This window comes from Scomber japonicus, chromosome 2, assembly GCF_027409825.1.
Source record: "Scomber japonicus isolate fScoJap1 chromosome 2, fScoJap1.pri, whole genome shotgun sequence".
NCBI lineage: Eukaryota > Metazoa > Chordata > Actinopteri > Scombriformes > Scombridae > Scomber > Scomber japonicus.
In genome coordinates this window covers 37,011,879-37,025,473 of record NC_070579.1, presented here as the reverse complement: position 1 = coordinate 37,025,473, position 13,595 = coordinate 37,011,879, and the positions used below count along the sequence as shown (strand labels likewise).

Sequence of the window (13,595 nt, the reverse complement as noted above, 5' to 3'; positions counted from 1 at the left end):
AATCCCGTTCTCCACACACCATTTCCTCATTCAAATTTGAGTATCACTTTGATGAATATTATTCCAACCAGTGGAGTGCACAAGGAGGGGGTTGGGGGGAGGTGCCCTCCTGGTTGGCAAAACACACTAACCTGCCCTCTTGGGTGGCGAGAACATGCAGCATGTGCCCTTTTTTTCTTTTCGCCCCCGCCCTTCAAAAAGTCTGTGCACGCCACTGATTCCCACTGTCAATTACACTCTAACTATGTTACCTGTCACAACCCACAGCATTAACATTAACATGTTATCTGTGCTGTAAGACCAAAGTACAGAAGATTGAAGGATAGTAATTATTGTCTAGGTATCAGAAGGTGGTGATGCTGCCGGGTTTCAAACTGTGGTGATTTTTAACAACTCCAAACGCAGGTTTCTTCAAACTTTGATGAATTTATTTTCTAACAAGGAGTTTCCAAAGTTGAATCCATGATTTCTATTAAACTCAAAGCTTAATGAAAATAATAATTAAAGTAATATAAGATAAGCATTAAGTGTAGAAAAAAATGGTCAAAATTTCATTTCACCGCACCGTCACCTGACATTGACACTGCTAGACTGACCACTAGTGGCCATACTCAGATGACTATGCAGGATTCAAGCCAAAACTACGCCTACATGCAACAGATACACAGGTAATCAAGGTAATCAATAAATCTAAATATAACATTCATTCACTTTTAATAGCAAATAATAATGATAAACACAAATACAACATCTCACAGGCTAGAACAGTACATTAAAGAAAAAGATGGCTCTAACAATCATGTTTATGACTGATGTTGTGTGAGGACTGTTCAGGTAAAAGGTTGTTTAAATGTGTTCATTGGTTTGGCTGACATGCAGCCGCTTGCGGTTTGCTGAATCAAGGATTAAACTTTAAACTCTTTAACTTTTGTGCTTCATTAATTTAAAGTCTTACACACTGTCTGAAATATAAAATGTATATTTTATCTAATTACAAAGTGGAACATCCAAAGGCATTGTAAGATTAATTGAATGAAGGAATACATTTAAATGAATGAAACATGGCAACAAAGTCCATTGTCCTGTGTTGCTACAATATTGGATCCTGTCTCATATGCCGGGAAAGAGATAGAAGTCCCTAGGGAGATTGCCTCTTTCTGTGTTTGGCATTTGTTTATCCACTCCTTCTTCTTCGATATCAATTTGCAGCTTCTCAAAGCTGCGCATGACCTGTGAGGTTGAAACAGTGTGTGATATCAGGCAAGGCAAATAAAACAAGAACATCACTACTGCTTATTGTCTCACAGCTAGTTTTACTTTCTACTATATAAATTATATTCTATTATACATAAACATTTTACACCCAGACAAGAGTTTGCATTTGCAAAACTTACTCTTTTGAAAAGTTTCTCAATGTGATCCTCGTGTGCGAAGGTGTTCAGTACTTTAACAATATACTGGATAAAATAAGACCCTTCTTCTACATTTCTATATGCGCGAGTATCTGCAGGAAAAACATACAGACAGTTTTTATTACATAAGGTAATTACTCTCAGCTGTTATCAATGTATCAATGTGTCAATGTTAATGTTCCTGAGCTTAAGATCGGATAATATTTCAGACAGACTCACCAGGGGTGGAAGAGCGAAAACATATGAAGTCTTTTTCTCTGTGATCACGTGACAAAGAATCAGACTGATTCTTTTCTTCACCAGCAGACAGTGATAGGTAGGGCTCTGGTGCATCACCACTGGCCACAGCTGATGTTGCACTATCACTAACAGGCACGGATCCCTTCTTGTCTGCAATAAATGTGACAATACTTTAAATACAGATCACAAGGGCCCTGTCATTTAATTCTGCCATTGTAACATAACCATGAGATTAGCAGATTTACACAATGTTGTATTATTATACAAAAAGTAGAGCTATTAAATATACAGTAGGTCCTACTAGAACTATGTATAAATGATGATAAAAAAGATGAGTCACCTCCACTGCAGGCCTGGATGAGGATGATCTTGGGTTTGTCCCTCAGCGCTGGACAGCTCGTTGTCCCCAAGCGTTTGTAAATGTTATCAATGAGGAACTTGTCCTGCTCTTTGTCTTCTTTTTTAAAGTTGACTCCATAGACAGCATGCCGTTCCCCATGAGACATGATAACCACAAACACGCTGTCTGTGTCTTTCAGTTTTTTATGCTCGGAGAACTTAATTATGTCTTCCTCAATCTCCTGTGAGAAGACAAACAAGTCAGATGCTGGTTACTGTATCACTCAGTCAAACAGACAACACAAAGATAACTTTTTTCATTTACATACTAACATGAGAAAATGTGTTTTTTTAATCAAAGGTACCTTTCCAGTGCGGTTTCTGTGCTTCACCACCTCGTATCCCAGCTCTATGAGCAGATTCTCCATGCTGTCCTCGTCTTTGTCTGCACCGTCTCTATTCATGTCCTTATTCTTAAACTCTATGTTAGTGATTAGGAGAGCCACACGTCTCCTGATTGATTTTATGGTCGCAGGGTAAACCTGAAAAATGGAAATTTAACCAAACAGTTCAACGTAGTTCAACAAAAATGTATTGCCAACATTTACATGAAATTCTGTTGTACATATAGTTGACTTTTAAAAAATTAAGCTTTTATTTCTTGATGAATGACAACCCAGTCTCCCATCAAAATGTATCACAGCTACTTTGGTCCACAGTGTAAATGTAGCCATCTCACAATTTGGGCTCAAAAATAGTGAGATTGTCATTCCCCACTTTGGATAAGGAGGAATTTTCAAGGCCCACCTGCCCCCATTACCCCAACAAAAGGCAACCAAAATACCACTGAGCTGGAAACCTCAGCCTCTGGGTGGAGTCAGAGGCCATCTCAGTAAACTGGTCCTCTTCTGCACAACTAAAATCAGCAGGTGCTTCAGATCAAATATAAATAAATAGGCAGCAGGAGAATCATATGGTGAAAGCTGCAGCAGTGAATTTTAAAGCACAAATGGCTTTATACAGAGTTGCACACAGAATTGCCCAATGCAAAAAACTACACACTATAAATGAGCAGGCACTAATGAAGAGGGTTGCGCCAGATGCGCAGTGGACTCACTGTCATTCATATGGAAGCGCTAGCGTCAATGCAGCTCAGCCACAAACTTAACGAGGTTGTGAAAGAGGTTGTGAGCGTGGTAAATTTGATTTTGATTGCCCGACCCCTGAAAGCATGATTGTTCTCTACACTATGGGCCTCATTTACTAAAGGTCTGTGTGTAAAAACGTGTGCAAACTTGTCATGACCCGCAAAAAATGTGCAAGCTGATACTAACGCAGTCTTTCAACTGTGCAAGATAGTAAGCGCTGTCCATTTAGTTTATCATAATGAATATGGAGCGTTTTAACCTCAGTCTGCAAAATACAGGGAGGAGAAAATGCTAATATGTTATTTAGCACACGCATTGTGATTTACCAAACCTGAAGGTCATTTTATTGTAACTGTAACTTTCACACTGTAACTGTGTCTATAAATAATATGGAGACGAGGAGACGGAGACAAAATACACGCAGGACGGATGTTTACCATCTGTGTTAATATTTTTGGAGTGGCATATTTTTGGTTTGACTATCAACATTGACGTTGTCACTAATAATCTCCCATATGTGGGTTTTTCTGGTAATATTTTAGTTTTTGTTATAACTCAATATATTAGTTAACCTCTTCCACTAGAACCTGATCACATTTCATTTTGCTCTAGCAGCTTTCTGCTTGTCTAAATTCTCCATTAAGACTCAAAACCCATTTAAATACTGCTGTCTGCAACTGTTGCTCCTGTTTTCATTTACACAGTTATTCTTAGATTACCTGCAAAACCCACAATAACTAAACACACAATCTATTGCACTGTGAATGCAATTAAGTACTCTTTATTTGGGATCTTAGTAAACCAGGCCCTTTGTGAGGAAATGGGAGCTGATCATACATCTGTGTTGTTTTCACAGAGAAGTAAAGTAGCTCTCCAGGGGCAAAGTGTTGTCGTGCGTCTTTGAGCTCAGAGCGGAGTTTTGGATCTTTTTGGGGGAGGAGCACATGTATGAGGCTGAAGCAACTTCAGAGATGAACTGACTTGTGTTTCTCTGCAAACCTTTGCGGTCAAATTTATCCATTTTGTAACATTAACATCACTTCCCACACTAGCCTCCTACCTCTCTGTGTGGATGTTAATCATTATTTTCGCACTTTGAATCCAGGTTTTTTTTTTCTCCTATAATTTTCTTTTAATTTAGGCTACATGTAGGCTAGTAATGATTTCTTTGTTTCTGGGTGGGTGTTTTGTTTTGAGTCTTTGTGATTTGTTGTCAGTAAAGAAAGTTATGAATAAAGATAGGCATGAAAAAGGCAAATTTCCTCTTGTCCGTCGCGCCCCACCTGTCATGTCTCTATTTCCCACCAGTGGGGCACGCACCACACTTTGAGAACCAGGACCAACGTAGCTGTGATACATTTTAATGTGAGACTGGGAAATGATGTGCAAGAAATCTACCTAATGTGTGTTTGTGCATCAAAACTACATTTAGCCTGCTTAATATTTCCTATAAATAAGGTAAATCTATCCGTTTAAACCATGTGATATAATAGATAATGCTTTGATGACTAACAGTTTTATCTTTCTGCTTCTCATCCCAGAAGTCTTGCCTTGTTGTTATGAGTGTGGCTGACCACTCCTGGTCTTCCGGAGCCTCAACAGCTGTGAACCACAAAACACAACATGGCTGTTCAAAATGAAGTTCCTTTACTTGTGAACTACACCTGTGAAATATGTGAGCTCACCTGGCAAAGAGGGTTGACGCTGAGAAGCAGAAGGCAGACCCAGTGTCCTCCCCGGCTCTTTCAGGGCTCCAGCATCTGTGAACCACAAAACACAACATAGCTTTCAAAATGAAGTTCCCCTTCTTGTGAACTACACCTGTGAAATATGTGAGCTCACCTGGCTGAGATGATTGACGTTGAGAAGCAGAAGGCAGACCCAGCCTTTTGTGAAGTGTAGGATCTCTATTTTCAAGACTAGCAATGAACTTCCAGCTGACATCATCAACGTCTTTCATCCTCAACATATCAATGAGTTTGCCGGCCTTGGCTGCCCTGTTTGGAAATGATCTGATATCTTCTACCTCTCCATCGTTCAAACCGTTACCTAAAATGTCATTCAAGAGCTGGCCAATGATGACATCATTCACCCTGTCCACAAACTCAGTCCGTACCCTTGAAAGCTCCGCTAGAAAAAGAATTATGAAGAAAGAAAAAAGATCTTAAGGTGGTATAAGATCTTAAAGATGAACATACTTAAAAATATTTACAAAAGGTGTCTTCAGGTCTCTAAACTCAGAATAGGAAATGAATATCTGATGTGTAAAATATAAGCATGTTTTCTACATGGTTAAGTTACAGTGTAATGGTATATAACGTGTCAGTGGTGGAAAAAGCTCAGTTCCTTAATTAAAGTACAAGTTTAGTTAAGTTACAAGTTTTAAAGTGATATGTCATAACATATGTTACTGGATCATATTAGTGATGCATAACTATGTAAGTAGCATTGTAACATCATAACGGGTCAGCAGCTTTATATAATGTTTGGTTGTTTAATTAGAACAAAAACGGATCATTGTTTTGAATTAAAATCTTTATCTGCAAATTAACAGTAACTATAGTTGTGGAATAAATGCACATGTCTAAAATGCACAATATTTACCTCTGAACTAAAGAGTAAAGTGCTTTAGAAATAAAATGTATCATCATCGTTATTATAATTATTATTATTATTATTATTGTTGTTGTTGTTGTTGTTGTTGTCCTAACTGTTTCCGCTCCTCACATCTGCCTCATAACTTCTGAGAGAGAAAAGAAATCACTCAGAGACAAACAAAAGACTTACTTTCCATTATTGCCGAATGTTCCCAGTCATATCTTTAAAGTTTCAGATTTTACTCTTCAATAAGGAGTAGTTTATTATACTATAGTGTAGCATAACAAAAGTTAATTGCCTCAGAAGGCATGATGTAATGTATAGTTACTTTCCATTACTGCTATGACTATAACCTACACAGGGAAAGTGTTTGGTTGTGTGTTACCCTATAGGAAGTGGCCAGTGGTTAGTCTATGAAACCAATGTGGCAAAAATGAATGTAACGTGGTATGAAATGAAGCTTTTCATATATTACTTTTTCAATCAGAGAACGTAAGTCTAAGTTTGTCTAAGTGATTTCTTTCCTCTCTCAGAAGTTCTAGGAAAGGCAGATGTGAGGAGCGTCTATTTCCGCATTCCAAGTCATTTTCGGAACAGTCAGATAATAATAATGATACATTTTATTTATAAAGCATTTTACATTTGCAAAACAAAACTCAAAGTGCTACACATAACACGTCAGAAAATATCATTTTATATATAATAAAAGTTAACTTTCTTGCTTCTCGCTTCATTCAATTACATACAACTTTATCTTGAGTTACACCTTTAGGTCCGAGATTGCTTTAAAAATACACTTAAACTCTTACCTGTCATTGTTCATGAAAGTCGTGTCAGGAAATGGTACAGATTATAGCTCGACAAATTTCAGCTTTACACCTCAACTTCGTCCTGGCTGTGCTGTAGTAGGCGTACGTGCAGGTTTAAGATGGAGATATGCAAAATGGCTCCAGAGTGAATTCTCTTCTTAACTTTACTTGAACGTGTCATCGTCAGAGCTGTTTTTACTTTCGTTTTCTTCGCGTCTCAGAAAAAAGTAAAGTACTGTATTTTTGTGTGATTTTGAGGTCTTCTCACGCTACTTTTTAGAGGCAAATAATAATAAACCCTAATTTATAAAGCACAACTTAAAAAGTGCAATACAGTGTGCATCACACAACCAAGGAAAAGACAACTGATGTCTGACTGCTATTGTTACTTTGCAGATTAAGATTTTACAAAGGCTACAAAACTACAGAAACGTGCTGTTAAAAGAATGTCTTTGAATGTGTCCAATATCCAATATCAAAACAATTGAACCTCGGTGGATGACCGGCTGATAAATATGCTTACACTGAGAAAGATTTTATAATGCATGGGGCTGTGTACGGAGGGTCGGACTCAGTCATCCTTCTAGATGCAAAAGGAGTCCGACCCTCGAGGAGCCACTACAGTCCACAAGAACTGATATGTGTTAAGGAGCCCACATATTGACTCATTTTAAGACAGATCTCTTTTCGTAGGATGAAAGGACCGCAGCATGCTTTATCTGTAGATAGAGCCTCACTTTTTAGGACATGATGTGTGCCTCCAAAACCCCTCTAGACCAGCTAACCAAAACAGCTTAGACCAGCAAGGCTCTTCAGGCTGGTCAAGCTTTTTTATTGTTCTGGCGTAGCAACAACACGTTTCCGTTTATAGGCGACGAATACACTAGGCGTAGTCAAGGCTGAGTACCTCGATGGTTAACAGCTAGACCAAGTTTCACTTCTATGTCTGTCTGACCAAGCAGGTATGATGTTAACAGCGAGTAAAAATGTGATGAGCTGCTGTTAGTGTGTTCAGTGTGAATATTGAATCTTCGAAATTGCCCCCAACGTTTATTAACTAAGGAGTATCGATCGCTCTACAGAAGCTTAAAATATCATCGTGGATATCCTTGAAAATATGTGGTACGTGGAGCAGTGTTCAGAGCCCGGATAGCTCAGTCGGTAGAGCATCAGACTTTTAATCTGAGGGTCCAGGGTTCAAGTCCCTGTTCGGGCGGAAGTTCTTTTGGCAACTTCGATGAAAGCGAATATTTAGAGTGAGTTAGAGTTCAAGAAATGTTCGCAATTTTTCAAGTTTGTCTTAAAACGGCAATCAGATGTTCATATAAACACATTAGCTGTTATCCTTCCTCCTATACTGACTATATATACTGCCGGACGAAGTGGCTGGGGAGAGGGAAGTCTGGGCTGGTATGGGATGGCAATGTTGACCTATTTGTATGAAGCTTCATATGAGCTTCAGATGAACTTCTTTGCACTGAAGGAGAACTATGGATGTTGTCCTCCATCACTAAGTGCATTATGAAGGGATCTTCTAATAGTCAGTATTAACAGGAAGAATGATTATCACAAGAAACACAGGTTTAATGTTCATTTGAGTTCCTGATCATTGTCTTAAGATATACTTGAAAAAGTGTGAACCTGTCCTTTAATTGCTTGTGAACATTTCCAATTCCAAAAAGTTTTCAAATCAATAATAAACGTGAAGTTATCTTTCAGTTCAGACTGAATATAAATTCTTGATAATGCTGCAAAATGTGGTTGTACCGACTGGATTCATTTATTTATTTATTCATTTTTTACCTCTGTACAGGATGAAGTAAAGCCAGCATGTCCCACCAAAATGAAAGACTGCAAAGTGTACAGTCACAAGTTATGTCTGAAGAGACATGTTCAGTAAAAAACACATGCAGTAGAAACTGTCTGTCCCACTGCTCCAAATTAAAGTTAAAAATTAAAAATTAAAAATTATCTTGACAATGTGACAAGCTACTGTCAGCAGGGGCCCCATGAAAATATATCATATTGGGTCCCACTACCACACACACAGGTCACACCAAACAGGCACAATGCCCCCCCCCCCCCCCCCCCCATTGTCTTTCTTTTCTTTTTTACAACCATTATTGTATTTTGTGAAGCCTTTGGGACATTATACTGCAGCTGCACTTCTCCTCACTCAACACTAGATGGGGGTGTTTTGGCAATACAGTGGCTTTGGACGGTTAATTATTGCCAGAAACAAGAAAAATAGATTAGTTTAATGAGTACATTGTAAATAAAATATTCTATTAATGTTTATTAATGATGATTAAAAAAAATAAACTAATGTTCTAACATTTTTTAGGACTCATGCCCTTAGGATCACCCTAACTTTTCACCTCCTTACTGCTCCCCTGACTGTTTGTATGTTCAGTGTAAAAATGGCCCTCTAGATAAGACAGTCAAATAGATTCTTTGCTGTTTTTGTTTACTTTGCTTATATCAAATGAAATGTGGACTTCAGTCTGAGGGTAAAGCTAACATCATATCTCATTTATGTAAAACCACAAAGTCTACTTCTTTGAGACATCGCTGCTGCATGTAAACATGAGAAACTGCTATTTGTGTCATCTGTTTTTGTTACACAGTGGAAAACTTAAATATAAAAGGAATGCAATACAGTGTGATAGGTGATTACACTGAAAATATCTACATTTTGCATTTCAGTCTCTTTTTATTATACAGTGGAGAATAAATAACTAAAGTTTTAATTTCTACAAATGACTCATCTTCATGAACTACACACCAGGTTAAATGTGCGGATCCAATGAAAGCCTCTGTTAAACTTTAGGGTTGCAGGTTCCTTTACATGCTAAAGAAAAGAAAAGAGAAAAGGTAAACAAGGGGAAAGGTCGTTGGTCATGTTGGTGAGGCAGCTGGCTATAAGCTGCAGGAATGTCTGTGTAAACTACTGTGTGGTTAATACAGTGCAGAGTACTCTGCCCTGCTGTGTTGACTCAGTGAGCTAACTAAACTCAATCACAATCAAAAGAGCAGAATTGAAAATGCTGAAATTTTATGCTGGATCCACAAAAAAGAATGTGTGCAAGTTATTCATATTCAAATTTGAACCCTTTTACCTACTTCATGTCATTGACCTGTATCTAGTAACCACAAAGTCTACATCTTAGAGACATCATTGCTGCAGGTAAACATGAGAAACTGCTATTTGTGTCATCTGTTTTTGTTACACATTGGAAAACTTGCTATAAAAGATGAAATAAAAGGAATGCAATGCAACGTATTGAAAATATCTACATTTTGCATTTCAGTCTCTTTTCATTATAGAGTAGAGAATAAATAACTAAAGTTTTTATTAAACTACCGTGTTGTTCTTACAAGAGTGCAGAGGACAATCCTGCTGTGTTGACTGAGTGAGCTACCTAAAGTCAATCTGATTACATGACATCAGAGCAGAATTCAATATGCTGTCAAGTCAGTGGTTAGTGGTTTTCAAATGGTCATTTGTAGGATTTTGTTGTTTTGTTCTGCTAACAGAGACCTCAGGAGTAAGTCAGTCTAATGGTGAGTAACTGCTAAAATACTAGTGTGCTTATACTGGCAATAACAAGACCATTAACCCTGTAAAGTCTGAACCATCAAATAATTGCCAGAAAATTCTAATACTTTAAAACTGGAGTGTTTATTGTATTGTATATGTATGAATAGCACTTCGCATACGAGTTTTTATTTTGTATCATATTTGATATATGCTATTTTTCATAGCATGTTTTTTTTAAACAAACAAAAACATATGAATACAATATTGTTTAAAGCCCTTATGGGTCCTGCATAAAGCTCATATCACCACCTACTAAACTTTTTGTTATTGGAAATTAAATGATTTACCCTTAATAAAGGAGACCGGATTCGAAATATCAAAGTATGAGTTGAATTTATTAAACTTGTACAAGAGTGGAGCGTTTCACAAATCTAACAGACAGGGTTACAATAGAAAAAGGCTCCTCATGGAGCGTTGTCAAATAGTTTTTATACTGTTCTCAACTTGGGCTTGTCTCAGCCACCTCCTATAACTGACAGACATATTCCATAGATAGCATCACAACGGTTCCTCAATTCCCTTAATCAGTAGACAAGCAGAAGTTTAAGAAGTAACACTCAGACCTGTCTCTGACCCTCTGTCTCTGACCCCGTCACCCAACGGTTGAACTCTCTTGCTGCCAGTCTTAATAAAACCGTTGAAATAGGAAGTATCAAAACAGTCATGTAAAACAGGAACACACTCACTTATTGTATGATTAAGACTTCTGAATTACAGTATAACCCTAATTTTTATAACACTTTTTATGTATCATGATAATATATAATGCATGAAATGCAATAAAATGACAATTGACAGACAGATAAATGACTTTTTATACCTGCTGTATCTCATTTGATACACACATTTTCAACAGGAATTAATGTAATAAAATAAACTACAAAATATTTAGTAATTCAACACTGCATTAGGTTATTCGTGCATTATGTATCTAATCTTATACATGAGGTTTCTTTATAAAAAATGATCACACTGATGATGTAGAGCTGTATCAAATATGATTCACTTGGCATTATAGGGTTAAGTGTGAAAATGGAATGGATTAACTTACATACAGTATTCAGTACTAATGTAGTGCTCTGCATTCATGTGATTTTTTATAGTGTTTATTTGGAGTTAGTGAGTGAATATTTATGGTTTTGAACTGTGATGTTAGAGCTACATGTGGGTCAATATTTGGATTTTTTTTCCAAATGCAAACCCATCGCACACACAAGTGATGAAACAGGCTGTTTATGTTGGGCATGTAAGTAACATCATGATCACTCCCGATCTGTGATGCACCCATTGACGGGCAACGCAGCGCCTTTTACTCAGATGCACCAGAGCAACAGCAAGAGCGATGTCTCTCTCCATGATGCAAGTAATCTCTTATCAAGGACTTAGATTGTTTATAAGAATTCCTTTTCCACTGAAAAAATAAAGTTTAGGGGGGTGACATCTCTTTGGCAACATATCTCACTTCAGAGACCATCAGATATGTTTTTTGGTTCACATCTGTAGTTCACATCTAGCTCGTGTCATTAATGAGACTGACTCAGTCTGCTGAAGCCATGCTGAAGTCAAGGGCAAGACAGTTTGTACCTTTTGTTTTTATTAAATGTATTTATATCAGGGACCATGTACAAAAAAATAGAAAAAAGATGCTCTGCACCAAATTTAGCTACCAGCTCATTTCCATCTGTAGTCCCTGAGTAGGTACAGGAAATAATACAATACAGAGTCAAATCTAACACCACCCAAATAAGCCAACATAGTATTCATACCCACACCAAACACATAAACACACACACCTCATAGGAATAAACCTATAACAGAATAAAGATATCAAAATACATATATACGTATATCAAAAAACAATTATGAATGATGACGACTGCTTATTTAAAATCCTAAATGTTAACGCTCTGTTGTATTTGCTTGTAGATTTAACATCTTCAACATCAGTGGAAAGCCCGGATCACAGTTGGTAGACATTATAATAATAATGCATTTTATTTAAAGGCGCCTTTCAAAGCACTAAAGGTCACCTTACAAGGCACATATAACACAACAACAGTACATCAAACAATATAAATCAGGTGACATTTAGTGCAGAGATAAAGAATAAATATGAATGTGACTACAAAGTGCATTAGTACAATAAATAAACAAGAATAAAGATTGCAAAGTTAGTGTGGGACAGAGTAGGCCACTCTGAATAGGTGTGTTTTCAGGTGGGATTTAAAGGCGGAGAAAGAGTCAGAAGTGTGGATGTCTGGTAGGAGAGAGTTCCATAGGCGGGGGGAAGATCGGCTGAAAGCTGTTGACCCCATGGTGGTTAAGTTGGCAGATGGGGCAGAGAGCTGGTTGGCAGAGGAGGATCGGAGAGTTGGAGAAGGTGTGTAGATGTGAATAAGGTCAGAGAGATATGATGGTGCCAGGTTGTGAAGGATCTTGAATGTGAGGAGTAGAATCTTAAAGTCAATGCAGGATTTGATAGGGAGCCAGTGAAGTTGCTGCAGGACAGGAGTGATGTGTTCAATAGAGGGAGTTCTGGTTATGATACGAGCGGCTGCGTTCTGGACCAGTTGGAGTTTGTGAAGAGATTTCTGAGGAAGACCAAAGAGGAGAGAGTTACAGTAGTCCAGACGGGATGTGATCAGGGTGTTTACCAGGATAGCGGTGCAGGTTGGTGAAAGTGAGGGACGGAGACGATTGATGTTACATAGATGGAAGTATGCAGACATGTTACAACTCACACAGAGTTTAAAAACATCTGGTCAAAATGCCAAAGTTTTAAAAGGCACAAAATATCCTAAGCACTATTTTGGGTAGATGTGTACAAAAGTGACATCTACAATATATGTTTTATCTTTTATGCTTATTATAAGTGTGAATTCTGAAAACAGCTGGCAGCTCTCTTATTTTCTTAAGAAAATGCAAATATTGTGGTTCTGTTTGATGACTTGATGCAGACAAAGCAAAGTAATGGACACTGTGATTCATGAAAGTATGAAGCAGAAACTGATCAACAGACTGTATATGAGCTCTGGGATCTGTATTGCTTTCTGGTTAAATACAAATGTGAAATAAAATGCAGCTGTTGCACTTTGACTCCTTCATTGTGTTCTCTCCCTGTTCAGGCCCTGTTGATGCGCGGCTGGTTGAAGGAGGCAGCCGCTGCTCCGGCAGGCTAGAAATGAAGCACCAGGGGAAGTGGAGAACATTGAAGACAACATGGAATGGAGCCATAGACAATGTCCATTATGCACAAGTAGCATGCAGGCAGATGGATTGTGGCACTGTAATCTCTATAAAACACCACAGCAACAACACTGTCCAGCGACCGGCCTGGGAGGTTTATTTTGTGTGCGATGGCACTGAGCGCACCCTGAAGTCGTCGTCGCTCAAAATGTGACATGAACACCTAATTCACACACACTCTAATTAAATTTCAGTTGAAATG

At 37.9% G+C, this 13,595-nt stretch overlaps 1 protein-coding gene and 1 non-coding gene across 2 annotated transcripts; one reads left to right on the top strand and one right to left on the bottom strand.

Annotated features, from left to right (window-relative positions):
• Nucleotides 1-932: 932 nt before the first annotated feature.
• LOC128366902 (caspase a-like) lies at nucleotides 933-6,553 on the bottom strand. The gene is made up of 8 exons (XM_053327667.1): nucleotides 6,547-6,553; nucleotides 4,982-5,269; nucleotides 4,653-4,819; nucleotides 2,357-2,533; nucleotides 1,993-2,233; nucleotides 1,632-1,802; nucleotides 1,395-1,504; nucleotides 933-1,230 (listed from the first exon to the last, which is right to left on the bottom strand). Exons 1-8 carry the CDS (start codon nucleotides 6,551-6,553, stop codon nucleotides 1,111-1,113), a joined length of 1,281 nt encoding a protein of 426 aa, XP_053183642.1. The 3' UTR covers nucleotides 933-1,110.
• Nucleotides 6,554-7,689: 1,136 nt separating this feature from the next.
• trnak-uuu (transfer RNA lysine (anticodon UUU)) lies at nucleotides 7,690-7,762 on the top strand. The gene has a single exon. It is a non-coding gene; the product is annotated as a tRNA-Lys (tRNA).
• Nucleotides 7,763-13,595: the final 5,833 nt, after the last annotated feature.

Coding starts and splice junctions, on each gene's coding strand:
- LOC128366902 (XM_053327667.1), bottom strand. Junction 1,803..1,992: donor CATCCAGGCCTGCAGTGGAG/GTGACTCATCTT, acceptor CATTTATTGCAG/ACAAGAAGGGATCCGTGCCT. Junction 1,505..1,631: donor TTTTCGCTCTTCCACCCCTG/GTGAGTCTGTCT, acceptor TTTTTCCTGCAG/ATACTCGCGCATATAGAAAT.